Source organism: Fomitopsis serialis (genome assembly GCF_022376445.1).
Source record: "Fomitopsis serialis strain Sig1Antser10 chromosome Unknown B0H18scaffold_58, whole genome shotgun sequence".
NCBI classification, from domain to species: domain Eukaryota; kingdom Fungi; phylum Basidiomycota; class Agaricomycetes; order Polyporales; family Fomitopsidaceae; genus Fomitopsis; species Fomitopsis serialis.
In genome coordinates, this window is record NW_025955018.1 from 199,593 (window position 1) to 226,818 (window position 27,226).

A 27,226-nucleotide genomic window follows, 5' to 3' on the forward strand; every position below is an offset into this window, starting at 1 on the left:
GATAAGTATCCTTGAACAACCGCGTGGGCACCGACCAGGCACCGACGCTCATTCTTATCGTAGTGCATGGAGCTCGAGTCAGTACTAGTGTCAATCAAGGGACGATAACAGCGCTCACAGAAAGCAGTCATATGAGAAGTTTCGCAGGGCTTGAATATGAATACGTGTTTACACCGCGCCCTTGGTCTGACTACTACCCATCAGCTTCAGCTCTAGCGATGAATGGCCAAGCGGACATCACGAACGACGTCGAGAGCATCCGAAAGGATGCATTCTCCCCTTCGGTGCAAGCAGGGGACGCAACGGTCGATGCCTCCGACAAGCGGCTGCACGAACTGGGCTACAAGAGCGAGTTCCGTAGGGACATGTCTCTCTACGGCGTGCTCGGTATCTCCTTCTGCGCTATTGGAATCCTGACGGGCATGAGCAGCGCGTTTCAGACGGGGCTGTTCTCGGTGGGCCGTTGGGCTTGTTTTGGGGTGGAATGTATGTTTGTCGGTGTCCTTGCGCCAGGCGTCGCATTAATGGTGTCGTTTTGGTGTAACAGATATGCAGTCTGTTTATGTTCCTCATCGCCTTGTCGCTCGCGGAGATCTGCAGTGCATAGTGAGCCCAATGCTATACTATACTATGTATTCCTACTGACAGTATGTGTGTCAGTCCAACCATGGGAGGCTTGTATTTTTGGGTATGCAAATGAAGCCGGATCTTCCTGTGTTGGGCTGTGAGTCCACTCACCCGACGCGTCATTCTGCGTGCACGACCTAACATCGCTTCTCAGTCTGTGTTAGTGGAGAGCGTCTAGGCACGTTCGGCGACCGCTAATTGTGCAATCAGACAGGATGGATATACAGCATAGCGATGGTCTTCACAGGCACGTCCGGCAACCTCAGCGTCGCGCTCTACCTTGCGAGTTTGGCGGAGGTGGGGCAGGGTCGCACGCTCACGCGAGTCGAGATCGCTGCGATTGCCTGGGGCGTGAACATCGCGTCTGGGATTATCAACACCATTGGCACGCGCGCAATCGGCGGAATGAGTACATTCAACCTGTGGTGGACACTCGGAGGGACGCTCGTGCTCGTGATCACGCTGTTGGTGAAGGCACCGGTCAAGGTATGCAGAACGTCTCTCGTACAAGGGCTGAAGTCTGAGCACGATACCATTATAGAACAGCGCCGATTTCGTTTTCACGGACTATCAGAAGTACGCTTTCCTGCACTCTCGGCCCTACTACCACATTAACATACGAGGCGTAGCTTCACAGGCTGGAGTAACAAAGGCTTCGTCGTCCTGTTGGGGTTCCTACAAGCCGTCTACACCCTTGAAGGCTGCGAGACTGCCGCACAAGTCGCTGAGGAAGCCCAGAACGCGGCACTGCTTGCCCCATTAGGCGTCGTCTTTCAATCGTGGGCTCCTGGCTATTGGGCTTGCGTACATGCTCGCGCTCCTCTTCGCCGTGCATCCATCGCCTCTGTGCAGGGGACGTCGTTCGCGCTGCCGATCGCGCAGCTGTACTACGACGCGGTCGGCCGCCGCTTGACGCTCATGTGTCTGTCGTCGTCGCGCTCGCGCAGTTCATGGCGCTGTGACTGCGTTCACGGCAGCTCACGATGATGTACGCGCTGCGCGGGACCGCGCGATGCCCGCGAGGTCGAAGTTATGAGTTGAACCGGTGGCAGAGCCCGTATTGGGGCGTGTGGGTATCAGTGTTCATTGGATGGTTATCTCGTGGCGTATATTGGGTCTGCAATCGCGGTACGTGTTCTTCCATGGAAGTTGTTTTCATGTTCATGTTGATCCAGTTCAATGCCATCCTGTCCTCAGCAGCGATAGCCGTCATGCTCTCTTATTACAGCCCATTTTGATTCGCTCTTCTGGCCATCTACGTGCGTCCCATACAAACAAGGATCTCAGCATTCTCATTGTTATGCAGGACTCTCCTTGACCTGGCCCTTTCCACCTCGGACGCTACTCCTGGTACATCAACCTCGCGAGTGCACTTGTACGTGATCCCCTTACCTACTATCTTCAGACGGGACTAACGTGCGAATGCGTAGTTTACGGTGTTCATTTGCGTATTGTTCGTTCTGCCGACAGCATATCCCGTGGACTCGCTCAACATGAACTACGCTGTGTGGCTATCGGCGCCGTCATCCTCATAGCTCGTTGTGCTGGCTCGTCTGGGGTCATAAGCACTTCACGGGACCAGTGAGTACGCTGGCTGAGGAGGTAGAGGAAGGGGATAGGAAGATCGAGTAGAGGCGACTTCAAGAGTCGAGGATTGGATGCTGAGTACTTACGATAGTCTTCGTCACCCTGCCATATCCGTGCATTTGGGCCGTATGTATAGCTCGGCAGGTATCACGCTCAAGTCGGCGCGAACATAATGATCATACTGGTGTGTACTCGGAAATGTCTCTTCGCTCCGGTGACCAGAAATTGTCGCTGACCAAGGGCAAGAATGTAGGTTAGAATTGTTGACGTGCACAATCGGTAGCATTCACCACGCCGGCGCTCTGCCTGAACGTGGAGCGACCCATGGATGTAGCTGAGCTGCTGACATGCATTGCCGGCAGTCTGTCTATAAATTGCAGGTGCGATTGTGCGGCGCCTCGACTACCTGGCATCATGGAATCGAGAATGGAAGAGGAGTAATCTTACCGCGAACCTAAGCATGACAGCACGCAAACCCTGTCGGAGGCTTTGGAAGGTCCTGGTGCGAAGCTCTCATCGTGATAGCAATGTTCCTCCAAAGAGAGCTCTGGCCACAAGTTGGCGTCTTGAGCATCTCAGGCTGAAGTCTCCGATTAGCAATGCACGCATTCAGCTTACCACTGTCCTCGATCGCAGCTGCACTCCACGCGCGAACGTGCCCTGCACGTCACTTCGTCGCTTCCTTTCGCATTTACCATGAAGTGACTTTGTTTTGGCCCCACTTCGAAGAAAGGTGCGACGTCTTGTGGATATAGCTTAGTGTGCAAACCTACTGCTAGATTTCAGACTCGGAAATCGTGTTCCCAGGTCGCTGCTTCAACATGCCACGGTTGGGCAATGGAGCAAGGAGCTGTGGAGTCTCGACGGTCTCTGCCAGGGGAATAGTACAGTAGGTACGCTCATCTGACCTGATACCCACTTGCGAAGGCTGATGCAAGGAGCGACTTCCATTCCCGCAGGGATTCTACACTCCGTTATGTTATCTGGCGATAAGTGACGAAAGTTGCGGCCTCCCGCTGTCATTGCTCAGAAAGTGTATAAAGCGAGGAGCACACCAGCAACGAAAAGACATCGCCTTGACCAACAGTGAAGACAGCGAAAATGCCAAGCGTAGTGCGCCCTGCTATTCCCCACTACATCGCAGCTCCTGCGACGAAGGAGAAACGTCAGTCTTCCACTGTGCCTCTTGTGATGAATACACACTCACGCTGGTGATGTTTAGTCGAGTATGCCGACCTTGCGGTCCTCGATTTCTCGAAGATCGGCACGCCAGAGGGACGTGCTGAGCTGTCCGTGCAGCTGCGCACTGCGATGACTACCCACGGTTTCTTCTACATTGTGAACCACGGGCTCACTCAAGCCGAGGTGATTATCTTTGTGTGCTGTCCGCAGCGCGGTCGTGACTGAACATGCTTGGAGAATGATCGCATGTTTGACGTCGCCGACGTCGCGTTCTCGGGAGTCCCTGAGGAAGAGAAACGCAACTACTTGGCGAACATCAAAACGGAGGTCTTACCAGGGCTACAAGCTCAGGGAATATGGGTACGTTCTCCAGAACTCTGACCTGATGACTGAGGCTCACGGCGATACTGGTCGGTCTTGAAGCACATTGACGGTGGCGTTCGTGACCAGATTGAGCATTACAACAGTACGTCGGACCTCTTATTCTTGTTACGTTGCCGAAAGCTAACATGTTCCTCGGTCAATCAGTCAATCACGATACAACCGGAAGCAGCATCCGCAAGCGGTGCGCCCTCTCTCCCGGAGATTGAAGAATTCGCCAAGTTAACCACTTCCAAGTGCTGCTCCACTCTTGCGGTCTGTCTGGCCATTTGATTTACCGTCTATGCAACTGACTCTTCATGTTGAAGCTTGTTTGCCCTTGGCCTGGAGCTCCCGGAAGATACTTTCGTGAACATGCATACCTTCGACGCTACGGGAGAGGCATACGGTAAGTTTCGATGGGCGTGATTACAACGTTTCCGACTTGTGCTGATGACGGGTTAATAGTTCGTCTGATGAAATAGTGCGTAACATTCAACTGGACTCTTAGCATACGTAACACTGCGTTGCAGTTATCCGAGGCCGGCCGAAGACGAGGTCAAGGCAAAGCAAGTGTGGCTGAAGGGCCACACTGACATCGGTAGTATCACCATTTTGTGGAGCCAGCCGGTTACAGCTTTGCAATGCTCATGCCCGATGGCAAATGGCGCTACGTAAGGCACATCGACAACGCTCTCGTGAGTGTCTTGATCAAAATCCAATGTGAAGTTGACTCAGGCTGATGACCTTTTAGGTCGTGAACTCCGGAGATGCCATGGAGTTCCTGTCGGGCGGCTTCTACAAGCCCACCATCCACCGTGTCATCCAACCTCCTCAGGACCAGCGCGGTTACGATCGTCTCAGCGTCATTTACTTCGCCATGACCGACGACGACGTGAAGCTCGTGCCCCGTCTCGAGAGCCCTGTGCTCCAAAAGCACGGCATCCAGCGGCGCTGGTCGGACGACGCCGACGCGCCCACCATGGAGGCCTGGCGCAAGGGCAGGACGAGTGCTTATGGCCTGGTCGAGCTCAAGATGAAGGGGAGCGGTATAGAGAGAACGTGGTAATGGCGTCGCTGTTAAGCATTACAACTGACCGCGCTGTCATTTTTCCCTCGATTCTGCAAAATGTTCCGAAACCTATGTAAATTAGCGCAGCATGCTACGCCCCATGTATATGACTACCAGCGAGCCAAGACAAGCAGAGCAGAGGAAAAGGGCGTCAGATAGTAAGTAACCTTGTCGCGGCGAACCCGTGGTCCCGTTATGGCCTGACTCGATTCAAGCATTCGAACGTCCCATGCGGTTGGTGTCTGCGCTGTTCGGTGCTGACGGGGTGTCCCTGGTGATAGTTTCGCGGTAGCAGACGACCTACCTATCTGGAACGACGGGACACGTTTCTCGAGCATTGCGGTGGAGACACCAGTCAGCTATACAACACGCTCGACGTGAGGCATAGACGCGATTGTCGACCAGTCTCGTTCAGATGTTTCATAAGCTGACTGAACCTGCGCATTTCAGTCTAGCTGTAAGTGAGGTTGTACAAGTCTATACCAACTTCGTTCAAACGCTCAATCAGCTTACCGACCGCTCGTGACACCGACCTCCGTCTGTAGCGATTGGATGACGTGTGTGTCTTCAGCGCGGAGACTCCTGGGTGTGCTGGATGGCTTGACAGGAATAAGAGTGGACAAACGTGTGTGAATGGGCTCACTCACGAGTCACATTCAATAACAATTTCAGCGCCCCCACTGGTAGGTGACGGTGACTATGCCAGGGCAGACCATGGTTGTAATATGCCATGGAACATGGGCTTGAGCTTCTGGCTGATGCTGGCCTGAAGGATATGAGGGCAAAGGTACATCTTCACCTCGACACTCCTCAATGTGTCAAAGTATGGCTGCCTCATGACCTCGTGCAGGTCCCGTAGGTCAAGCTCTCGAGGACAACCGGGGCTGCTGAGACGCGAGAGTGCTGTCGTCGAAGTGAACCTCGACGCGGACCTCAATGTGCTCGAGCTGGCGGCTTCGAATGGTGCAGAAGATGCCGTGCAACTCGTCCGTTGCTTTAGTCCACGCCGCGCCAGGCCGCTGGTCTTCGGCCTCGTGTTTGATGTGATGTAGCATGAAGTCCAAGGATCGCAGGCGGCGTTTTGCGACAGATTACCGTGGACACCTACATTTTGCATGTGCATCAGCGGCGAAGTTTGTGAGCAAGACATAAGAACTCTTACGGTCATCATTGTTAGAGTACCTCTCGCAGAAACGGGTCAACGATGCCCCTGCCGTTTCGAGGAGGTTGTTAAGGCAGGTCCGTGCCATGGGGGGATGGTTGGACCAGAATGTCAGATCCGCAAGTGAGGTGCAGAGGTTTGAGTGCGCCATCCAGTCAACGGACATCGCCATGAGTTCTTCGTGCACGACGACGTCAAGGTATCGAAGACGCATGTGAGGTGGTAACTGAGATAGTGAGGCTCCCGCGTGACTGGCAGCACCTCGCTGAGCGAGCTCAACATCTATCGTGAGGTCTGTGAGCTGGGGGAAGGCACAGACAATCCGTCGCAGCTGTCGGACATTGTTCAGTTCACAACTTTGGAGCGTCAACGACTTGACAGACTTGTACTTCGATAGGGCGAGGAAGAAATCCGTGCAGATGAAACGAAGTCCTCCCTCCCCGACGTAAAGACTGCGTAGACGAGGCATCAGACCAGCTAGCGCGGACGGAAGTGTCTGAGGGGAGTGATTGTAGCTATTGCTCTTGTTTCCGCGCTGCGGGGATTCCATGCTCCCGTCTTCGTCCTCACTCGAGTCCGAGTCCGAGTCGTAGTAAGCCTCGTCTGCCACCAGCTTGTATGTGCTCGCAAGCCACTGCTTGACGCGTGGTGACGCACGACACTGTTTGAACAGCATGTTGAGGCTTGTGCGGCTGCGAATCTCGAGACTGTAGTAGAGGTTGCGCATCGCTCGAGGATACCAAGTCGTACAAACCAGCGCCGCGGCGGCCAGTGTGGGCTGATACATGATCGTGTCGATGATGAGTATGAAGATCTCGAGCGGGATGCGAGCGGAGAGGGCCACGGGCAGGGTGCCTTGAAAACGGGTGTTCCGCCAGTTCCTCTGTTCATCACACTCCGTCCACGGGAGGGATTCAATCCGGCGGCTCTCGATACCTCGCTATTCTGTTCATCATACTGCTCCGGTGAATGTCGATATGCCCGTCGGCATCCCATTGCATGAATTGTGCGTGTGAGGCATCATCGAGGGAAGGAGGGAAATGCTAAGTGAACGGATGAGTCGTGATCATGAGCAAAAGCAAGATGACCTACACTATTCAGCTGGAGATCAGACATCTAGGCACTCGCAATCTACGAGTGCGCGACGCGAATGCAGACTATGAGGAGGCGCAGTCGGCGTGAGTGGAGGAGCAGTGCGGGTGAGCTGAGCCCTCAGGTAGCAAGGAGGCCTCGAGGATGCGGCGAGACTGTCGTAGCATGCGGAGTGAAGTCCAAGTCCTGCGACCGTTCAGCTGCAATGCAGGCAACTTAGACTGGGTGGAGACGAAACAGTAGTAGTGTCACGGTGTTCAGAGAACAAGGAGGCAGGAGACTTGCCGAGTCTAAACTGCCAAATATGGTAATCCTACTGAACGCCACATCGCAGCCACCCAGTTGGCAAGCTTCACTCCCGACCACATGCTCTCTCGGACAGACTCTGAGGCATCTTTCATCCTAGTCGGCTCTGAATCAGTCACAGATGACAAAGGCTCTGATGCCGAAACACCTCGGGCTGAGCTGAATCGCAGTGTGAGTGCCCAACTCCACGAGTGTTACCGGTGTCCCGTTTACGACGGCATTGTCCAGTTAAGCGGAGCTCAGCCTCTCAAGCTTCAAGACCACAAACACCCGAGCAAACATTTGCGCACGACTGGTCTGCTGCAGGTACTGGTGGGAGGCTGTACATTCACGGCCGGCACTTCGTCGACGCGCACGGACGTGTATGCAACCTCCGCGGCGTGAACTTGTCCGGGAACTGCAAAACGTACGTCATACACCCCACGCCTGGCTGATGAGCTAGGAAGAGGCACGAGGCGTAGCGCTAACATCTACTCTCGTTGACAAGGCCAACGAACCACGACCATGACAGCTTTCCTGCCAACCATGCGGATGTGACATTCGTCGGACGACCATTCCCTCTTGAAGAGGCCCCGGACCACTTCGCAAGGCTTCGTCGATGGGGTTTAACGTTTAGTGCGTGATTTATACATCGTACCATACTTGACATCTCAATCTCACCTGCTTACAGTCAGGTTCCTGGTAACTTGGGAGGCAGTCGAGCATGCAGGACCGTGAGTATCTTCAGTCCAAGGTACGAGTGCTGGGTATTATGGCCCTGTTACTTCCAGTGGGATCTATGATACCGACTACCTATCCTACATCCGTAATCTCCTTTCTCTCCTTCCGCAGTACGGCTTGACGGCCTTCGTCGTTTGCACCAAGACGTATGGTCGCGCTACTCTGGCGGATCCGGAGCACCGGCGTGGACACTGGAGGCGGTCGGCTTTGACCTGCATGGTCTCGAGGAACCGGGCGCCGCATGGCTGAGGGGTGTGAAGGGTGGAGGACACATCGAAGACGAGCGAGGGCTTTGGCCATGCGGCTACCAGAAGCTCGCTGCTGCTACCATGGCGTGAGTCGGATGTCTGAACTCCGTGCGCGAGGGCGATACTGATAGTTATCGGTGGATTGCAGAACATGTTTCTGGGCAGGCGACACATTCGCGCCCAAGTTGAGGGTCAAGAACACGGAAGGAGAAGAGGTCTCGATACAGGTGTTCCTCCAGACGGCCTTCCTGAACATGTGGAAAGTCCTCGCCCAGGCCGTCGGGGATCTGGAAGGTGTGCTAGGCTTCGAGGTCAGTACCCATCTCCGCAGCAGTAACGCCATCCAGCTGAGATGCTACGGGAAGATTATGAACGAGCCGCACCGAGGCTACGTCGAACTCCACTCCATGCACGCGTTTGACTACAACACTGATCTCCACCTTGGACATGTCCGTGAGTTCCAGCGCGTTGTAAAGCTCACTCAGCCGCTGAGATATCACACGGAACAGCGACTGCATTCCAATCGTTCATGCTCGGCGCTGGTCACCCGGCGACAGTCGGCTTCTGGACGCGCTCCTTCCCCATGCCCACGCGGCGCACCTCCACGAAAGTGCTCAACACCGCGCGCCAGAAGGCGTGGCGCGACGACGGCCCGACCAACGGACTGTGTATCTGGGAGATGCACGGCGTGTGGGGCTGGGACCGCCGGAAGGACGAGGGCGTGGTGCTGAGGGAGAGCTACTTCACGAAGGACCCGATGACGGGGCGGAAGGTCGACTGGTACGAGGACTTCTACTACCCGTTCGTGAAGCGGTGGGCGAGGTGGTGAGAGGTGTAACGAGCCCCGAGAAGATCGTGCTCGTTGAGCCTATACCTAACGAGGTGCGCCGATGCACGTCCGTGGACCAACTTATGTTGACTGATAATGATCTGCACAGTTCTGTCCGGCGTCGTGGACGGCCGAGCGACGACCTGCGAACATGATCTACGCACCACACTGGTACGTGAACCTCCTCTCGAAGAGCCGTCGTTGATGACTGATGTGAGCTAGGTATGATCTGAACGGGCTGTTCACAAAAGCCTTCGGCAACTTTACCGTGAACGTGCAAGGATTGTCTAGGGTAAGTATGTCAAGCGTATCGTTTAAAGAGTGCCTAACATCTGGTACGAAAGGGCATGTTCCCCCTCAAAGCTTTCTACTGGGGTCACCGAGGCGCCCGAGACAACTTCGCTCTGCAGATCCAAAACATCGTCGAAGCTGGGTATCGCTCTCTCGGCGAGAGGCCAGTTATCATCGGGGAGTGCGGTATTCCTATGGATATGAAGTAAGTCCATCTGTTGGAAGCGCACCATCGACTAACGTCCCATTCAGCAAAGGCGAGGCTTTCAAGACGGATAGGTGGCAGTGGCAGACCTGCATGATGGACGCGATGCTCACCGCGCTAGACCGCGCTCTCATCGGCTTCACGTAGGTCGCTCACCCCCAAATCGATACAACGGCTAACGGCACCACCCCAGGCTGTGGAACTACAACCCAGACAACGAGGACCACACGGGCGACGACTGGAACGGCGAGAACTTCTCGTGGTTCAGTCGCCGCCGCGCGCTGACCGGCATGTGGCTCGACCACGCGCAAGCGTCGCCCACGCTCGACAACGGCGCGCGCATCCTCCGCGCCTTCGTCCGGCCGTACCCAGCCAAGACCGCGGGCATCCCGATAGACTTCTCGTACGAGATGAACACGGGCGCGTTCGAGTGCGCATGGGTCGTCCCTGGGCCCTCCGCCGACGAGCCCGCCAGCCCCAGCGTGCACAGGCCGCCTACCTCCGCGGACGCGCACCCAGAGCTGACGAGCAAGGTCACGGAGATATACCTGCCGTCGATGATCGCGCACGACCGGAAGGTCGTCGTGGAGGGCCTGGACCCGGCGACCGGTACCACTACGACGAGAGCCGGCAGACGCTGAGCATCGAGCCTGCGGCGCTCACGCCGGGGCAGGTCCATCGCGTGTCGGTGAAGGTGGTGCCGCCGCTCAAGGCGGAGTTATGGTGAACAGCTTCTGGGAGACTTTGGGACCCACGTCGTCGCGGCTTTCGTGCTCTTGTTCTCGTTTTTGATCGCTGTCGTGTTGGTCATGCTCTCCGAGACGGCCTGAAGTTATATGTAGTCGGGACAGTGCGTGGAGATTGATACATCGGATTTATGTCAGTGCTAGATTCACGTAGAGATGGTCGTCCGTATATACCCGCTATCATGTGCTTGCAGCGTTCCGCAGACCCTGCCTCTTCTAGTACTGCGTCGCCTCTAGATAGCACCCTTCAGCCACGATTCGGGATCCCAATTCATCCACCAGAGTCTCCCTCGCGGTCCTTGAACGCGGTGCGCGCATGCAGCACTCGGCGGTTGTCGAATACGACCGCATCGCCTTCGCGCATCAGGTACTCGAAGCGCAAGGCAGGGTCTTCCAGCAGACCGACGAAGCGCTCGAGAGCAGGATAGAACACAGGAGGCGTGGAGAGCGGTAGCGGCGCCTGGAAGGGCGGCGAGTAGTTGACGTGTGCGATCGGGCGTGGTGTGTCGGGCGTGGAATCTGCCTGCGGCGAGGCGAGCTGGATGGTGGGGTGGGAGTGGTGCAGGTGGTGCCCGTCGTTGATGTAGTGAAAAGCGACGGGTGTATCCGCGAGGACACTGAAGTCCTCTGGGTGCGTCTCGCGGAGCGTCTCGGCGCGTGCAGGGCGTCGACAAAGTAGGATGCGCCGCCGTCTACGCGGTTCCGGAGGGAGTGGAGGATCTGGAAGCGTGGTGGATGCTGGAAGTAGAGGAGGTCCATGTGCAGGCCGAGGTCGACGTTCGTGTACGCGATGTTCTTGCTGTTCGGGACGTTCTTCACGTCCCACGTCTGCCCGTAGAACGTCTCGCGGAGCTCGCCGAAGCTCCCCGCGAGCGCGCGCAGCTCGCAGGCGTCGTTCGAGGTGCGCGCGGTGGGGACGTTGGTGACGAAGAGCACGCCATACCGCGCGAGCTGCGTGATCGCCGCAAGCAGCCCCGCCGGGGCCTGCAGACTGGCGTACGGCAGGAAGAGGTTGCTCACGGACCGGATGGCGACCCCGTCCCATCGCTTCGCGGCGACCTCCTGGTGGAACGCGCGCAGCCTCTTTGGCGAGGCGTAGAGCTCGAGGAAGGTCTTCGGATAGTGTGATACGTGCCCGGACGCCCAGGTTATCTCCACGCTGCCGTTGGACACACGCACTCCGTCGCTGGCTGGGAGTGTGTCTGCCGGGATGTCCGACGTCCTGTGCAGTTTCTGGCGTGTCGATGGGTGGACGCAGCTCGGGCACTGACAGGAGTCGCGCAGCCATCGGTAAGGAAGCAGGGAGCCATTGTGGACAGACTTGGTAGATGATCGCTCGACGTCGAGGCATAATGGGAGACGACCGTCGAGTACCTGCGACACCGAGATGTCTGAGGCCTCCGAGAATGCTAGCCCGCATGGTGCGCATCGTCTTGCAGCTCACTGGACGTTGGGTGGACAGTCAGTCCGTCGGACGACCGCTCACCTTCGATCCTGTGACCGGTACCAGTGACAGGGGCCTCCGGCATTGCTCATGATTCTCGTGGTAGGATTCTCCGGAGCAAAAGCTGGCGCAAGCTGTGACAATACGGCCAGTGACAGTAGTGGACATGAGAGTACGTGGAGAGTGAGTCCGTGCAGATGGTACGGACTTTGAGACATGTAGAGTCGCGCCGGGCCTTTACCTATCCCATTTGGTACTTATAATCGGTATAAACGCCCCAGCCTGTAACTGGGCATCGATATCGATATATGTACCAACCAATCCCACTGTACAACATCGTAAAAGCCGATTAGCGTGCCTTCGACTAAGCTCGCAGTTCCCTCAGTGCGGCACCTCCACATATTCGCAGGGTGCACGTCCACGAGTACCCTTGTTTAAGCGGGATCCTGCTCGGGCAGAGGGCCTGGCTATGGCGTAACATCTAGGTCGGCGTCGATCTGCGATTCGCTGTCTTGTCAAGATGGCCGCATTGAGGATCTACCCACGGAAGACCAGCGCGAGAGCTTTGGGGACAGGTAGATGATCGCCCACATCGGGTGAATCGCACTCATATGCAATCAATTGCAGTAAGTAGTGCTGCAACAGCATGGCGCGCTGATCTCCTAAGGATGCGATTCAGCAGTGCAGTGATGTGGGGAGGGCTCACGTTTCACGTTTGAGGGTATAGTTGTAGGATTTGAGAAATTGTTCGAGGCAATGTTAGCATACTGGCTAGTATGAGCCAGTGCATGCATGGGTTATTCAGAGCTGTCTTCAAGGTGTATCCGGTATCCGGGTCTCCTCCATCGCTGATCGCGACGAGTGTCTCCGAGAGAACGAGGACTGCATTTTCGTGAGATCAGGAAGTGTGAGTGGATTCGCTCGGCTTACGCGCGAACGGATTGAGACGAGCGCGTGACCGCGTCGTGGGACGCGTCGAGCGCCCGCTGGCACACGCTGCGATTCCAAGCCTCGTGTCTCCCGCGAGTCCGCGACTGCGTTCGGTCCAACGCAGCCTCTGCGTCTGCGCTTGCCATACATATCTACCGTCCCATCTCTCCTCCACTATGCACTTCAAACGCCTCCGCCCCGTGTCCTTCTTGTGTCTCCGGATCTGATCCCCTTTCATGTCTCTCCAAGCCGACACCCTCCGCCTGAAGAGGCTCATCGAGCCACACAACGAGCGGCTCACCGCCAGCAATGATGACGAGGCCTGATACAAGATCAGGACAATCCACGAACTGTACATCACCACGGTTGGCCTGGTGCTGTACACTGAGGTGTGGCCTCTCTTTGCAGAGACATTGTCTTCCGTAGTGACCATCCCGGGAGAGGAGGAGCTCTTGACGGAGATGCTGGATGCATTGGAGAGGTTATTGTCTGTGGGGTGGACCGTGCGCTCTATTCGCAGCACACCAACTACACTGCCCAGATCAGGCACCAGGGCAGTGTATTTGGTGTGCTGCACATGGAGTGTACTGTCCACTGAGGCCTGGGTGTTCAGGCCGAAGTATGAGGCCAAACGATGAGTGGTCGAAGCCCAGGCTGCTGCAAAGATGCAGAAAATGGATACAGCTGAGCTGGAGAGGGCGACACAGGAGGCAGAGAGGTGTGAGCAGGAGGCAAAGAGGCACAAGCAGGAGTCAGAGAGGCGAGCGATGGAGGCAGAGGCACGAGCGCGGTCCCTAGAGCTCCAACTGCAGCAGCTTAGGCTCCAAATCGAGAACACGGTGAGCCATGCCCTCTTCTCTGTCTGTCCCTCTGTCTGTTCTTTGCTGACCACCATTTCTCGTCGGTCCACGCAGCCAAGCATGTAAGCACCACGTCCGTGTCGAGTGCGCTATTCAAGTATCGCCGGTACGTCCTCGCCTTACCGCGCGCAGGATGGTCATCCATCCCACCTACATATCCATGATCCCATCGTCGTTGTCGCGACTGCGTTCGATACGTTGTGTTTGTTGTCACTATCACTCGTGCTTTCTTGCGCAGTGTTCCAATCCCCACTGTATAGCTATCATTCTGCTTCTCGCTCGCTGTAATCATTACCTCCACATATATCACATCTAGGATTTGGCTGCTGTACTATAGCTTGCGTTGTGTCATTATGCCTGACAATCTACTGTGCACCAGAGCACCCTCTGCTCGCACATTGTGCTTACACGCTGTTTCCTGTGATACCATCGTCCCCGCTCTTCGTCGCCTCTATGATACTTGGCACACCACTGGTATGTATTGAGAGTTGTGCCCCCTCTGGATCAAGCATGCATTTCACCCATGCACTGCAACCGGGAAAAGCCTTCGTGGCGACCGGAAGTTTGGATACGGTACATGACCGCATCATATATCAATGCTGAGCACCAGGAATACGCGTGACTGTACATCTATATACTACACAAAGCTCCGTACGGATAATAACGAGCTACATATACACAGTCCCGTAGAGATTCAGTCCATGAGCGACCCGTCGAGCATGCTCCGTTTGCCGATCCGCACGTTGCCCTTGAAGGGGAGCCCCGTCAATTGCATCTCGCCGTCGCGCCCGTTCTCGAAGGGCAGCCCGTTCACGTGCACCGCAACAGCGGCCTCGCCCTGCAGGCCCGCGAGCGCGCCCTGCGTCCCGAACACAACCTACACGTGGGCATGAGACGTCTATCCAGCGTACACCGTAAGAGAGAGCGGCGTACCTTCGACACGAAGTTGCTGAACTCGCGTTCGCGCCCCGGGAGCACCTCCAGCGGCACCTCCACAATTTCCGCAGTCACGTTCACGACCGTGCCCTCCCCGGGGCCCTGCTCGCCCGGCACGCTCAGCGCGGGCAGCCAGTCGTCCGGGCGGATATGCGCGAACGCGCGTTCGGGCAGGGGGTCCGGCAGCGGGGGCTGCGGCGGGACGTCTCGGTCGCCATCGTCCACCGGGAAGTTCAGCACCTTGAAATCGGGCCTACGCTCGACGCGCGCCCCGCCCTCGGGCACCTCGCCGTCGTAGACGAGCACGTCCGGGAACACGCGCACGACGTCGATGCCGACCTCGATCCCGGGCGGGAGTACGACGCGCGCGAGCACGGTCCCGCTCGCGACCATGCCCTGGCCGACGGGCTTGACCTTCATGTCCTTGATCTTGACGTCGTGCAGGATCTGCGGCGGCGGGTGCGGCGCGGGGAACCTCGTCGGGACGCGCACGTCGGGAAGGAGCGTCGTCTCGAGCAGGATGTCCGCGTCGTGCGCGGAGACGTACGCGCCGAGGAAGTCGGAAAGCGCGCCTGATGCGTTGCGCGGTAGGGGGAGAACCACCCCAGTGAGGGCCAGGCTGATGTTTCCATAGGAGAAGGCAAAGGGCGGTGACTGTACGTGGGCTAGAGGCACGGGCGGCGATGTGCCATTGGGAGGGAGATAGACAATGAAGGGGAGAGAAGGTACAGTTGCGTTGAGGGAAGATTGAATAGGGTTCGTGATGATTGCGTTTGCAGAAATAGTGAGTGTGTCGTTAGCAGATTTGATAAGAAATGATTCTAGGTTGACGAATTGAGAAGCATCCGGGAGGTCGTCTCCTGGGTGGGGCAGGCCTGGCAAGCGGGGGACTACGCGCGTTACTGCTAGAACAAGAGAGACCAGAGGAGAGAGGACACACTGGATATGTGTACCGCCGTCTGGATGTCGGAGTGCGAGATCCGTACCCGTCGCCGCCAGCCGCCGTCGGAGAGGCCACCACCAGTCACATTGACCTGCTCTATGGACGCTTGCACCCGTATTGTCCCCTCTTTCCAGCTCTGGCGCACGAACCGCATCAGCGTCTTCGCATCCTTTGTAGGGCGGATGAGGACTGGTATCGCGACTGGGGTCAGCCAACTGTTGTCTGACGGTGGGTTCGCGGTGAGAGCTAGCTCCAGCGGCGGCAAAGTGATAGTTGTGAGTGTATTGCCGGGGTCACCCTCCGGCACGACAGCAATGGTAGATAGGTTTACGGAAACCTTGTCTAGCCGTCGAATGCCCCAGCGGCCAATGGCTTTCCACGCGTCCCCGACAAGACTATCTCCTTCGGCCGTGTTCACTCCTGCGACGTGCCCAGCATCGATCCCAACTCGCCCGTGAATCTTCATCCATATTCCTCCGTCTCCTGTCGTATTCAGGACGTCTACACGATCCGGGCCACGCAGCACGAGTGCATGTCGTATAATCTCGTCCGGCGAGGCACTCACCGCGCGTGCCCGATACGAGAGTATGATGATAATCAAGAGAAGCAGAGCAAGAAAGCATAGCGACAGCGAAGCGAGGAAAACAGTGAGCAGTCTCGAATAGAGGCGGCGAGTGTGTGGCGGGCTCTCGGGGTCGACGCTGGATATGTATGATCCGCTTGTAGAACCGAGGAGCGGCGTGCTTTCTGTTGGATCAGGAGAGCGTGCGCGTCCCTTCCCTTTGTCGACGCGGTGACCAGCAGGCTCAGAGTCCGAGCTCATCGTCTCTGACGACGGCGAGTGAGTAGTAGCAGAGAAAGTGGCTGTAGCTATTTCGGAATGAAGTGGTGCAGAAACAATGTATATGGAAATGAGTCTTAAGTAATGCAGCCTTAGCAATGCTAAATAACAGCGCGCTTGAAGACAATACACAACGTATATATTATACACGGTATACCATTTACTGTAACTTAATATTTACTATATTACTGTACAGTAATTTACTGACTCGGTCTCAGTGCTCTTCGTGCGCGATTCCAGGGGAGCACTGTTTTATGTCTTTAAGCCTCATAAACACGGGGCGACTGCAGCATTGTCTCGGACTGTAGTGTAGGATGAACTCTGATGCCGAATTGTCGTACAGCTTCAACACTATTTATACACTTCAGGTTCAAACTTCTACGTATACGTGAGTGACGACCGCCGTGACAGAGACAGATTTATTGTAATGCGTGACGAGAACCCCCTCGACGACCTCCTCCTCGTGTCCGCTGTTCGAATTCAACTTCAGCTCCGCCACGCCGTAGCCCGCTGTGCGGCTCTTGCGCCACTCCAACATCGTTGGCGCGTCCTTGTCCTCGCAGAGCCGCTTGATCCCCACCCGCTGGAGGACCGGACTCTCCGAGAAGGGCACGAGCTTCAAGTTGTCATCCGCCTTGCAGAAATAGAAGACGCCGAGACGTTCGTACCCGCGCTGGTCGGCGGGCGGCTGGACGACGCGGTGGATGGTTGCCTTGTAGAACCCGCCGGAGAGGAACTCCATCACGTCGCCCGCGTTGATCACCTGTGGCAAAACGTTATTCACTGCGGACATCATGATATAGCCGTGGTACATACGAGAGCATTGTCAATGTGGCGGATCCAGCGCCACTTGCCATCTTGACCGAGGATCTGCAGCGCCGAGATTGGCTGGCTCCAGAGGACGGAAATGCTGCCGATGTCTGCAAGATCGACGTTGTGGGCCCAAGTTCGCACCATGTCCGACAACGCTGAGAAACACACCTGTGTGCCCTTTGAGCCAACTCCGTCAGTCTTGACCTCCTCATCTTGGGTGCGAGGGAAGCTGTGTCAGGGTGAGTCTATTGGATGACTCCCACAGGCGAGCCCTTACTATTTCATGAAGCGCGCTAATAGGGTTTGGGCGTCGGTAATTTTCTCGCAACAATAGCGCTACACCTACCAGCAGACTCATTACTCTCTGAGAACTGGTGAACGTTGACGAGAGTGTCCTCGGGGAGCTCCATCCGATAGCCAATATTCTAGACACGCACATTCTGACGTCAACACGCCATTGCAATGTCATCAAGTAAACTCACCTCAGGATGTTGTGAACAACGTAGTGATGACAGTGACGGGAGAACGCATCTATTTCAGAGAGGAAGGGCCGGAGGGGCTTGGGGTGTTCATCCTTCATGATATCGTGATCAACTATCGACACTAGATCAGTGGACGACTACGCAGACTGTGGTGCAGACGCACTGTTATACTGTTCGATCTGGTCGCTAACGCCGCCTTTATATGCTAGTAGTACTCCATGAGCATGGACTCAGTGACGGTACGAGCCAACCATACCCATTGCTGGCGAGGCTTGTAACCGAGGTACTGTCCAGTCTTCTCAAAGGATGTCGTGTAAGCCTGCTTCTCCTGTTCAGAGACGTGGTCGAACGCGACGTTGGCGATGTCGAAGATGCGGTCATTCTAAGAGGATGTCATCAGAGAAGCGCACGGTCAAGGGGACGATCGTCGCTTACCTGAGCCTGCGTGAGCCCATGGTTGATGACATAGAAGAATCCTATTGTTGTCATAGCCTCTGTCACTTTTTAGCAAGTTCCATGCGGCCCTCATAGGTGTCGGCCTTCGACAGGTCGATGATCGGGAGGCCAGCATACTCGACTGAACGGCGCGAGATACGATGTCAGCGCCCGTCTGTTTTACAGCAGGAGACGCTACACACGATTTTCCTTCGTCACGGGAACCCTGGGGTACTGGGGGATCGAGGCAGCTACGGGGACGGGGACTGGCATGCTGGGTACTGTCTTGGGTCGGGTCGAAAGTATCTAGAGGGTAGATGCAGGTTGATAGGCCCGCCCTCCATGATTTATGTGGTCGGCGTGCGCACCTGGTATCGTTCGCTGAGCTCGAGGTGCATATTACGAACACATTGCTCAAGGCTTCGGAGGGGCCAGAAGTAGCTATTGCACGGTCCGACGGGAAGGCGAGCAGCGTCTGCGGCCGAAGGATTGTTCTATCGTGGAGAACGCATCTGTATAGAACAGCGACTCGGGAGGGGAAGAGAGGGTAAACTGTACACGTAAAGCACCTGAAAGGGAACAAACGTTCCGCCCTCGATCCAAGCTCGGTAGATGACACAAATGACGCACCCGCGGGTTGAGTAGCACTCCGAGGGGACCATCCAGCGATGGCCATTCGCCGGCCACAACGAGCGCAACGCCCCTTTCGCGTACTTTTCAATATCGTCCAAAGTGAGTGGAGACACCCTACGCCAGAATGTTCGCTTACTTGGATGAGGCTGCGATAACTAGATAGCCCCGCGTGATGCGTACATTGAGCGCAAAGCCACCGCTCTGCTGGACTGGTATCGCTGAGCCCGAACTGGAGGTGCCGCATGATGTCGTCTTATCGTCGCGCAGCTGATCATGACCTACGCAGAACCATTCGTCGAGGTGGTGAGTCGTTGTATCTACCGGTGAGGCGCCGGGAACTGACTTTAGTTGTTTGTACCCAGAAAGAACCTGCGAGAACCTGGATGGTCAGCGTCAAGGACGATTCCTATGCATCAGGACGCAATTGCGAAGAAGTCAGCAAGGCGTCAAGTTTATTCGTTGGTAGTAGCATAGTACCCACCTCTGCCAGTGTATCACCGAACGGCTGCGGTCAACCTCTCCTACTTAGCCGCAATGCATGACGGAGAAACCCACGATACCCATCGGGACGGTCACCGGATTAGCATTTGGAATGACCACCTACGATCTCGGATTCTTCGAAGTGAACTGAGGAAGAGGACTTACGGCGTGGTGCCTATCGATACAGCAGCCCCCGGCGTGCGCCGACGGATACTTGATAGGACTTAAGGAAGCATTACTCGCTCCCAGAGCAGAGCACTCCTGATGCGCACTCCTGACTTGTAGTACATGCGCAATCAGGTTTGCTCCGAGTCGAGACTCCCGAGAAGGGTCTGTTGTCTGACCCTTCGCACCGTACGGCCCTATCAAGATCTTCAGTGCCGCGAACCGAGGAGCAAACTCAGCTCAGGCTTCGCAAGGTTGCTCCCCTTTCCCTCGAGGGCGTCTGCGTCGGCAACGCAAGGCCATTCAAAGAGATGAGTCGTAACCCAACGTGTGTTATGAATTCAAAGTAGTTTCAAATTCCGAAAGCCACATAGTAGGCGAGTGGCTGGGTGGTCTTCGTAGAGTCCAACAAGCATGCACCAATGGCTATCGCGGAACACCGGCTGTGCGAACCTGAGTTTCGGCAGTTCATGGATAGGCAATACAAACTCACATCTTTTGCGCAAGATACTCGTCTAATGAACATTATCAGTGACTCCGCAGCACGTCCTAGTTCCAATGCTTCACGACCACCCCGTTTATGATCTCTTCCTCGACACCCTTCTCCTTCGCCTTCAGCTCTGTCTGCCCATACGCGCTCGTCCTGCTTCTGCGCCACGCCTCCATAGAAGGCGCGTCGGCGTCTTCGCAGCGCCGCTGAATGCCGACCCTCTGCAGGACCGGGCTCTCGGCGAAGGGGACAATTTGGTGTCGTCATTCGGCATGCAAAAGTAGAAAACGCCCAGGCGGGTGTAGCCCTGCTGATCGGGAGGAGGCTGAATGACGCGGTGGACGGTACCCTTGTAGAAACCTCCAGACAGGAAGTCCATCGCGTCGCCCGCGTTGACCACCTAGAGTGTATCGGGTATGAGTACCATTCATTGTCGCGCATGAACATAGTCCAACCAGGGCATTATCTATGTGCTTGATGTTCTTCCACTTGCCATCTGGAGAAAGAATTTGCAGTGAAGCGACGGGCTGGCTCCAGAGTATGCTGACGCTCCCAAAGTCTTGTGGAGACAGTTTGAGGCCCAATAAACCACAGTTGTGGCGTGACAACTCACCCGTGTGTCCCTTTAACCACACATTCTTCGTCTTCGTCTCTTCATCTTGGGTCCTGGGATAGCTGTTGAATCGATCATCATCCAACCAAAGGAACATTGAAGTCTAAAGACGACTTACTATTTCATGAATCGGACTGTTGGCGGATACAGTGAGATGCTGATGACCATACAGACGCGCGGCTTACCATACGATTCGCCGGCTGCATCATATTCGTGGATGTTGACGAAGGTGTCCTCTGGCAGTTCGAGACCGAGCGCGAACAGCCTGAGAAGTGCATTCAGTTGGGAGCCCGTGATGGCAGTGTCTGTAATAGCCGCACCTGAGTAGAGGATGTAAGACGTGAAAGTGGTTGAACTTTGCAAATGCCTCTATTTCAGGTATGAGAGGCCGCAACGCTTGCGGATGTAGCTTCTTCGTGACATCGCGGTTGACTGCAAGTGTTGAGTGCATGCGAAGGATCAGTAGACGGAACTTACTGTTATAATGCTCTATCTGGTCGTGGACACCAGCGTCGATATGCTAACACGACATCAGCTGCACATCCGTGATATATAGTAGCGTGAATAGGTACCCAGTATTGTCTGGGTTTATATCCTTGGTACGACCCCGTGGCTTTGATATTGGCCACGTAGGTCCTTTTCTCTTCGTCTGATACAGCCGAGAAGGGTATGTCAGCGACGTCAAAGATGCGCTCGTTCTGTAGACCATCCAAGTCAGATTGTTTCTGTATACCTGCCTGCCGCATTGTAGACGTACCTGAGCCTGAGTGAGCCCGTGATTGATCACGTAGAAGAAGCCTTGCGTGACCATTGCATCTCGAAGCTGTACCGCGAGCTTCGTCCGCCCTTCATACGTGTCCGCCTTCGACAAATCTATAATAGTCAGGTCTGCATATTCCACTGGGAGGTTTGACGCCGCGATAGTGATTGAGCCTCAAGCACAGCCCACAGGGCTCACAAGGTTCCTTCGTCTGGGGAGCAGGCACATAATGGGGGACGGGAGGAAGGACGGTGGCAGGCATCGTAATCAAAGTTCAGACGAAGCTGTCCGTCATTGCCACCACTTAGGGTCCTATATATCCTGGGCACGTCCAGATATCGCTAATGATGTTCCGGCATCCCGGTGGATGAGTTCTGTAGGCACATGAGTCTGTCGTGCTCGCGAGTCTGAGTGTCGCACGATTGCAGTGATTCTGTAGATACGATGTAGCGTATCCACCACGTCTTCTCGGAACGCACGTCATTCGGAGGTAGGATGAGCACCATGGAGGCCCCGTGACAGCCATTATTGCTCTCGACCTTGTAGCACAGTCCAGTCACTGCTGCTCATTCAACGAGATCAGCACTCAGGCTGCTACTCGACATGCGCGTGAACGTTCACGACATACGAGTCGTAAGTTGATCGTCCATCACTAGCATGACGTTCAAATTGTTAGCTGAAAGCAACATATCGAAACACATTGAGTCGCAGACCTTAGACTTCGGTACTGCAATTCTGACTCGGAAGTGTCCATGTTGATGTAGATGCCCGTGCACTCAATGATACGTAGAGTAAGTCGATGGATGTGGAGGACGACAGAAGAGCCGCATCTGCTAGATTTGATCGGGATGGTTCACAGTGTCGGCTTATGTAAGTATGTCATCAGTCAATCATTAAATTGTCTTCAAGTTCAAGTTGTCGCCGCCGCATCATCACCGCATGCCACCATACAATTCACTGGAGATCTGGAGGTGGGCCGAGTGAGATGACGGATTATGGCAGAGAAGAGAAGTACGAACTTACCGTGCTCCGCCGCGGGTGATGTCTAATTCCAGTGCTTCACCACGACGCCGTTAATGATCTCTTCCTCGACGCCCTTCTCCCTGACCTTCAGCTCGGACTGTCCGTACGCACGCGTCCTCTCTCCGTCCCACTCCCGCGAGGTAGGCGCGTCGGCGTCCGCCCAGCGCCGCTGTATGCCGACCCTCTGCAGGACCGGGCTCTCCGCGAACGGCACGAGCTTGGTGTCATCGTCAGGCAGTGCGAAGTAGAAGATGCCGAGACGGGTGTAGCCCCGCTGGTCGCTAGGGGCTGAATTACACGATGGATGGTGCCCTTGTAGAAGCCGCCGGAGAGGAACTCCAAGGCGTCGCCCGCGTTGACCACCTGGAGTGCACCGCGGATGAGTTAATATTTGAAGCGTACGGATTGGGTCTCACCAGGGCGTTGTCTATGTGCTTGATGTTCCGCCAACTGCCGTCGGGATACATGATTTGTAGGGAAGCGACGGGCTGACTCCACAGGATGCTGACACTCCCGAAGTCTGAGTAGATATTGTCAGACCAAGGGGATGACACGCGAGAAAAGAAGTGTACCTGTGTGACCCTTCAGCCACACGTTGTTAGTCTTGTCTCTTCATCTTCCGATCTTGGGTAGCTAATGAGGTATCTAAGACAATTGGCAAGAACGCGTATGCGATGTCACCTACTACTTCATGAAGCGGACTGTTTCGGGCATCAATATCAACGTGGAAACGCCAAATGGATGCGCCGCTCACCAAACGTTTCACTCGCCGGTTTGAATTTGTGAACGTTGACGAATGTTTCTTCGGGGAGCTCCAGTCCGAGCGCGAACAGCCTGATTAGCGCGACTCAAGCCAGGATTCCACAACAATAATATGTTATCAGCCGTACCGAAGGAGGGGATGTAAGATGTTGAAGTGGTTGAACTTCACAAACGCCTCTATTTCAGGGATCAAAGGTCGCACCGCTTGCGGGTGCTGCCTCCTCGTGACGTCGTTGTTGACTGTACGCATTCAGCATACGCGAAGGACGAAGAAGAGGTACACTCACTGTTGTAATGCTCAATTTGATCATGAACTCCAGCGTTGATGTGCTAATACAACAGTCAGCTCTCATCCTGAGTTATGATGGACAAGCATTACCCAATATTGCTTGAGTTTGTATCCCTGCCACGAGCCCGTTTCCTTGATCTTGGCGACGTAGGCCTTCTTTTCCTCGTCCGATACTGCCGAGAAGGGTACATCGGCGATGTCGAAGATACGTTCGTTCTGAGATATTGTAGAGGTTAGATCATCCAAATGCGCATCGTCGCGTCAGACACGCACCTCAGCTTGAGTGAGTCCATGGTTGATCACGTAGAAGAAGCCATGTGTGTGCATCGCGTCCCGGAGTTGGGCTGCAAGCTCAACACGCCCTTCATAGGTGTCTGCCTTCGATAAATCTATAACAGTCAAGTCTGCATAGTCCACTGGGAAAGTGTATCGGTGCGATCAGTGTACATCGTTCTTCGAGCAAAGCCTTGGAGACTTACAGGGTTCCTTGGTCGGTGAGGCCGGAACATAATGAGCAATAGGTGGAAGGACTACGCTAGGCATCGTGGTCGCGGTTCAGACGAGGCTAATTCCTGGTCGTTATCCATACTCCCACAACGCTATAAAACTCGTTCTGCCGAGTCCAAGCGCTTCCGTGCTTCCACATGAGCCTGTCGTGCTCCCGGGTCTGAGAGTGCGCACCGGTCCAAGAACTCTGCAGATATCATAGGATATGACGCGTCTTCCTCGCCCTATCGACACACGCAATTCCGGGATACGATGAGCACCTAGTGATCCCGTGACGGCAACTGGGGCGTGCGCTGCGTCGAGCTGGTCCCTGGAGAACCGCCTTACGAGACTTGAGTTCCATGTTCTTCTCGACGTTGGAGTTTGTCCGAAGAAGCTCGTACCTTAAGTGTCATTCGAAGTGAGCGTGCACATCTAATAGGTCGTAAGATGGGCCTTACAATCGATTCGAGCGCTGAGATGACACGCCGGATTAACAGTTATGAATGGGCTCTCAAGTAAGCTCCTTTGTAGCTCCAGCAGATATTCGGGTTGATCTGTCGATATCAATGCCTGTACATGTCGCAAGACTCAAGCATGGCTGGTGCAGTAACACTTGTAGATGATGGAGATGAGCTCAAGCGCTCAAGGGCCATAGTCCAGCAAGCGCCCGTGCGACTTCGGTTACTTACCGGTATATTTCTCCACGTGACCGCGGTTGTGTCGCGTCGTTCTCGCCGCGGCGGGTGGTAGCATGTTGTTAGTCCCGTCCCGATACCATTCTACTTGTCTGTCTGGCTTAGATCACTCACAGCTGTTCTACATGTCTGTCTAGCTCTTTGATAGGAAGGTTCTGCGTTTCAGTCGTCCGACACTACGCATCCGGGGGGCTAGTACGCAAAACTGCATTACGACCGTGTTCGACTACCTCTCTCAATCAAGCTGCGTCTGGAGGCCTGAGGGTGTGCATAAACGACTCGCCTCAAAATTGAACGCTATGACCGACTACAAGACGTCGAAAGAGGCCTTCGTATCTGGCATGACAGGGTCCAGCATCGGACACATTAACATGATCTCTCTGGCTGCACTCGTGAGTCTCGATGTGTTCTGTAATCGCGACATACAACTGATTGCAATCTCTAAAGTCCTCTATTGCATTGTACTCTGCGCTCCGGACGCGTCTGCCCCCCAACAGGTCCGAGCATTTTGCTTTGGAAATGCTCACGCTCGTCCTTCCGCTCCTTCTCTCGATAACCCTTTACGCGAAAGCTCCTGTAATTCTCAATATCATGCTGCTTCTTCCGACTACGCTGCTGCTACTCATACCGCGCCGCGAGACTGGTATCCCGCTACCATCCACTCTGCAATCAAGCCCCTCGACTTCGCCTTACCGAGGCAGACCTCGCACTCCAGATCCCTCTGGCGGCAATTCGCCATCTACCAGCGCCCTCATACCACGACTGCCGGCTCTGACAACGTATCGTGCGCACATGCTGCTGTTGACGTTCCTAGCCATCCTCGCTGTCGATTTTCGCGTGTTTCCGAGGATGCTCGCGAAGTGCGAGACGTATGGTGTGTCGCTGGTGAGTGGTGCCTTTCTCGGTATATGTGCCAGGCGTGCTCATGTCGTTCAGATGGACATCGGCGTAGGGTCGTTCATCTTCTCGCAGGGCATTATATCCGCCGTACCTCTGATCAAGAACCCTGCGTATCTCACCCAGCCGCTCTTCCCAAAGATGGTCACGACGGCCCGCAAGTGCCTGCCCATCTTCGTGCTGGGCTTCGTGCGGACGTTGTCCGTCAAGGGCGTAGAGTACCCCGTACGTGAGCTTGTCCATAGCTGCCGCTGTAGGGCGACCATAACGGTCCGTCCTAGGAGCATCAGACAGAATATGGGACCCATTGGAACTTCTTCATCACGCTTGCCTCCATACCTATCCTTGAAGTCCTTTTGCACCCGGTGATGGTCCGCTTGCCGATCTCGCTTCTAGGCGTCTCAGTCGCGCTCTGTACGTCCGCACGGGCTAGCAACTTTCATTCACTGACCAAAAGCCAGTGCAACAACTCGTTTTGAGCCACGGCCTAACGGACTATGTTCTCAACGCGCCGCGCACCGGCCTAATCAGCGAGAACAAAGAGGGCATCGTCTCCCTATCTGGTGCGGGTCTCCCCTGGACATACTCTACCGTGCTGACTCCGAATCAGGGTATCTTGCTGTTCACTTGCTCGGGCTCTCAACGGGGACGCTGCTGCTCCCGCCCACGCCGTCCTACTTCCGCAAGCGCCAGCAAGAACTCGCCAGAGCGCCCTCGCCTCGCCGGTCTGCGCACACGCACGACAGCGACTCCGAGAGCGATGACAGCACGGGCCCACGGAGACCCGGCCAGACGACTACAACGGCCGTGGAGCGGCGCGAGAACGACAAGACGGCGATCGAGCTGTGCTCGTACGCCGTCCTGTGGTGGGCCCTCCTCGGCGGGAGCAAGCTGCTCGGCATCGGCAACGGTGTCTCCCGAAGATTGGTAAGCGCACCTCGTGTCTGACGCCACGGTATCCCGCTCACCGTCTCCGCAGGTGAACCTGCAGTACATCCTCTGGATCGCGGCGTACAACGTGAGCTTCATCCTCGGCTACATGTGCCTCGACCTCGCGTTCTTCGCGTCGCCCCTCTCCAAGTCGACGTACTCGCCGTACTCGAAGCTCAAGGTGCAGCACGATCCCGTGATGCTCAAGAAGGACGACAGGCATGGGCACACGGTCGAGGGGAGCGCGCCGGCGCTGCTTGACGCGATCAACAAGAACGGGCTGGCACTGTTTCTACTGGTGCGTGTACGATACGAACTGGTTCGGGACCCGGTGTGCTGACGTGGGTGTGTTGCGCGCAGGCCAATCTCGCCACCGGCGTAGTGAATCTGTCGATGAAGACGATGTACGCGTCGGACGCGGTGGCGATGGCAGTGCTCTCTGCGTATGCGCTCGCTATCTGCGGTGTCGCGTGGGTATTCAGGAATAGACGGCTTTGGCACTTTTGAAACTCGTGCTTTGTGGACGATGGGTGGTGGTGGACGGATCGCTCATCTGAGAGTCAAACGGGTATGAAGGTCAGTGTTCCAGGTTCACGTCGTCCGATGTAACCTGAAACTGAGCGTCGTATTTGGTTGCTCTCGTGTGCTTCAATCTTGGTAGGGACCTAGGGTTCTACGTGCGTGAATGATCGTTGATTGGACGGTGTTCTCTGTTCGCACTCAACTTCGTACGCATGACACGTCTTTTTTTCATGGATGCGTCTCAAGTTCACGACGCTGACCGACCTTTCCAAGAACTCGCGATCCGATATCGATATCAAAGTGTCCGTGATCCGTCAGGAACAGGGTTAAGAATGAAACACCGGATTAAGCCTGTGTTTCCTGATGT

The 27,226-nt window shown here is 55.5% G+C and overlaps 11 protein-coding genes across 11 annotated transcripts; 5 read left to right on the top strand and 6 right to left on the bottom strand.

The window, feature by feature from the left end:
* Positions 1-176: 176 nt before the first annotated feature.
* On the top strand, positions 177-2,565 carry B0H18DRAFT_1020303 (uncharacterized protein). Its single transcript, XM_048029476.1, is given in 12 exon segments — positions 177-455; positions 548-606; positions 661-688; positions 838-1,113; positions 1,169-1,203; positions 1,257-1,549; positions 1,575-1,585; positions 1,605-1,742; positions 1,803-1,835; positions 2,058-2,134; positions 2,163-2,398; positions 2,468-2,565. The coding sequence occupies 11 exon segments, from the start codon at positions 219-221 to the stop codon at positions 2,257-2,259; spliced, it is 1,284 nt and encodes a 427-aa protein (XP_047890997.1). The 5' UTR covers positions 177-218; the 3' UTR covers positions 2,260-2,398; positions 2,468-2,565.
* A 190-nt stretch (positions 2,566-2,755) lies between these two features.
* On the top strand, positions 2,756-3,232 carry B0H18DRAFT_1020307 (uncharacterized protein). The gene is made up of 3 exons (XM_048029477.1): positions 2,756-2,947; positions 3,001-3,107; positions 3,174-3,232. The coding sequence occupies exons 1-3, from the start codon at positions 2,814-2,816 to the stop codon at positions 3,209-3,211; spliced, it is 279 nt and encodes a 92-aa protein (XP_047890998.1). The 5' UTR covers positions 2,756-2,813; the 3' UTR covers positions 3,212-3,232.
* An 83-nt stretch (positions 3,233-3,315) lies between these two features.
* On the top strand, positions 3,316-4,825 carry B0H18DRAFT_956540 (Clavaminate synthase-like protein; the record flags this gene model as incomplete). Its single annotated transcript, XM_048042465.1, has 10 exons — positions 3,316-3,379; positions 3,437-3,579; positions 3,634-3,756; positions 3,820-3,862; positions 3,925-3,961; positions 4,086-4,165; positions 4,225-4,240; positions 4,290-4,329; positions 4,362-4,454; positions 4,511-4,825. The coding sequence occupies 10 exons, from the start codon at positions 3,316-3,318 to the stop codon at positions 4,823-4,825; spliced, it is 954 nt and encodes a 317-aa protein (XP_047890999.1).
* Positions 4,826-5,525: 700 nt separating this feature from the next.
* B0H18DRAFT_1212897 (uncharacterized protein) lies at positions 5,526-6,871 on the bottom strand (the record flags this gene model as incomplete). The annotated part of the gene is made up of 2 exons (XM_048036497.1): positions 5,991-6,871; positions 5,526-5,932 (listed from the first exon to the last, which is right to left on the bottom strand). Exons 1-2 carry the CDS (start codon positions 6,775-6,777, stop codon positions 5,526-5,528), a joined length of 1,194 nt encoding a protein of 397 aa, XP_047891000.1. The 5' UTR covers positions 6,778-6,871.
* Positions 6,872-7,448: 577 nt separating this feature from the next.
* B0H18DRAFT_1095613 (glycoside hydrolase superfamily) lies at positions 7,449-10,511 on the top strand (the record flags this gene model as incomplete). The annotated part of the gene is made up of 15 exons (XM_048032422.1): positions 7,449-7,557; positions 7,581-7,794; positions 7,876-8,003; positions 8,122-8,193; positions 8,253-8,442; positions 8,505-8,667; positions 8,722-8,809; positions 8,866-9,161; positions 9,295-9,356; positions 9,408-9,477; positions 9,530-9,681; positions 9,729-9,824; positions 9,875-10,259; positions 10,307-10,378; positions 10,413-10,511. 15 exons carry the CDS (start codon positions 7,449-7,451, stop codon positions 10,509-10,511), a joined length of 2,196 nt encoding a protein of 731 aa, XP_047891001.1.
* Positions 10,512-10,643: 132 nt separating this feature from the next.
* On the bottom strand, positions 10,644-12,098 carry B0H18DRAFT_1095614 (taurine catabolism dioxygenase TauD, TfdA family-domain-containing protein; the record flags this gene model as incomplete). The annotated part of the gene is made up of 4 exons (XM_048032423.1): positions 11,914-12,098; positions 11,100-11,747; positions 10,707-11,076; positions 10,644-10,672 (listed from the first exon to the last, which is right to left on the bottom strand). The coding sequence occupies exons 1-4, from the start codon at positions 12,037-12,039 to the stop codon at positions 10,644-10,646; spliced, it is 1,173 nt and encodes a 390-aa protein (XP_047891002.1). The 5' UTR covers positions 12,040-12,098.
* A 2,153-nt stretch (positions 12,099-14,251) lies between these two features.
* On the bottom strand, positions 14,252-16,419 carry B0H18DRAFT_1020320 (uncharacterized protein). The gene is made up of 3 exons (XM_048029478.1): positions 15,538-16,419; positions 14,595-15,487; positions 14,252-14,538 (listed from the first exon to the last, which is right to left on the bottom strand). The coding sequence occupies exons 1-3, from the start codon at positions 16,361-16,363 to the stop codon at positions 14,356-14,358; spliced, it is 1,902 nt and encodes a 633-aa protein (XP_047891003.1). The 5' UTR covers positions 16,364-16,419; the 3' UTR covers positions 14,252-14,355.
* A 203-nt stretch (positions 16,420-16,622) lies between these two features.
* B0H18DRAFT_1020322 (uncharacterized protein) lies at positions 16,623-18,605 on the bottom strand. The gene is made up of 10 exons (XM_048029479.1): positions 18,480-18,605; positions 18,315-18,417; positions 18,112-18,176; positions 17,920-18,058; positions 17,840-17,881; positions 17,694-17,788; positions 17,537-17,598; positions 17,359-17,423; positions 17,198-17,301; positions 16,623-17,144 (listed from the first exon to the last, which is right to left on the bottom strand). Exons 2-10 carry the CDS (start codon positions 18,382-18,384, stop codon positions 16,752-16,754), a joined length of 1,035 nt encoding a protein of 344 aa, XP_047891004.1. The 5' UTR covers positions 18,385-18,417; positions 18,480-18,605; the 3' UTR covers positions 16,623-16,751.
* A 1,333-nt stretch (positions 18,606-19,938) lies between these two features.
* On the bottom strand, positions 19,939-21,514 carry B0H18DRAFT_1121274 (Clavaminate synthase-like protein; the record flags this gene model as incomplete). The annotated part of the gene is made up of 11 exons (XM_048034304.1): positions 19,939-20,038; positions 20,098-20,279; positions 20,335-20,438; positions 20,493-20,554; positions 20,611-20,626; positions 20,678-20,757; positions 20,813-20,924; positions 20,970-21,012; positions 21,065-21,190; positions 21,250-21,392; positions 21,451-21,514. 11 exons carry the CDS (start codon positions 21,512-21,514, stop codon positions 19,939-19,941), a joined length of 1,032 nt encoding a protein of 343 aa, XP_047891005.1.
* Positions 21,515-22,297: 783 nt separating this feature from the next.
* On the bottom strand, positions 22,298-23,869 carry B0H18DRAFT_956546 (Clavaminate synthase-like protein; the record flags this gene model as incomplete). The annotated part of the gene is made up of 9 exons (XM_048042466.1): positions 22,298-22,549; positions 22,573-22,638; positions 22,692-22,795; positions 23,030-23,109; positions 23,166-23,277; positions 23,325-23,367; positions 23,417-23,542; positions 23,600-23,715; positions 23,806-23,869. 9 exons carry the CDS (start codon positions 23,867-23,869, stop codon positions 22,298-22,300), a joined length of 963 nt encoding a protein of 320 aa, XP_047891006.1.
* A 940-nt stretch (positions 23,870-24,809) lies between these two features.
* Positions 24,810-26,844, top strand: B0H18DRAFT_879900 (GWT1-domain-containing protein; the record flags this gene model as incomplete). Its single annotated transcript, XM_048040722.1, has 8 exons — positions 24,810-24,902; positions 24,958-25,395; positions 25,447-25,632; positions 25,689-25,821; positions 25,869-25,970; positions 26,018-26,334; positions 26,387-26,635; positions 26,698-26,844. 8 exons carry the CDS (start codon positions 24,810-24,812, stop codon positions 26,842-26,844), a joined length of 1,665 nt encoding a protein of 554 aa, XP_047891007.1.
* Between the last annotated feature and the right edge of the window lie 382 nt (positions 26,845-27,226).

Bases quoted from the DNA above. Each gene is read 5' to 3' on its own strand.
- B0H18DRAFT_1020320 (XM_048029478.1), bottom strand. From the start codon at position 16,363: ATGAGCTCGGACTCTGAGCCTGCTGGTCACCGCGTCGACAAAGGGAAG. The intron at 15,488-15,537 runs GTGTGTCCTCTC...TAACGCGCGTAG, and splicing joins GACGGCGGTACACATATCCA to TCCCCCGCTTGCCAGGCCTG. The intron at 14,539-14,594 runs GTACGCCGCTCT...GCCCACGTGTAG, and splicing joins TCAGCAACTTCGTGTCGAAG to GTTGTGTTCGGGACGCAGGG.
- B0H18DRAFT_1020322 (XM_048029479.1), bottom strand. From the start codon at position 18,384: ATGCCAGTCCCCGTCCCCGTAGCTGCCTCGATCCCCCAGTACCCCAGG. The intron at 17,789-17,839 runs GTGCGTCTGCAC...TAGTGTCGATAG, and splicing joins CCAGATCGAACAGTATAACA to TTGATCACGATATCATGAAG. The intron at 17,424-17,536 runs GTGTAGCGCTAT...ACCCTGACACAG, and splicing joins AGTAATGAGTCTGCTGGTAG to CTTCCCTCGCACCCAAGATG.
- B0H18DRAFT_1020307 (XM_048029477.1), top strand. From the start codon at position 2,814: ATGCACGCATTCAGCTTACCACTGTCCTCGATCGCAGCTGCACTCCAC. The intron at 2,948-3,000 runs GTGCGACGTCTT...GCTAGATTTCAG, and splicing joins TGGCCCCACTTCGAAGAAAG to ACTCGGAAATCGTGTTCCCA. The intron at 3,108-3,173 runs GTACGCTCATCT...CCATTCCCGCAG, and splicing joins CCAGGGGAATAGTACAGTAG to GGATTCTACACTCCGTTATG.
- B0H18DRAFT_1020303 (XM_048029476.1), top strand. From the start codon at position 219: ATGAATGGCCAAGCGGACATCACGAACGACGTCGAGAGCATCCGAAAG. The intron at 689-837 runs GTATGCAAATGA...TTGTGCAATCAG, and splicing joins TGGGAGGCTTGTATTTTTGG to ACAGGATGGATATACAGCAT. The intron at 2,135-2,162 runs GTGGCTATCGGC...TCATCCTCATAG, and splicing joins CTCAACATGAACTACGCTGT to CTCGTTGTGCTGGCTCGTCT.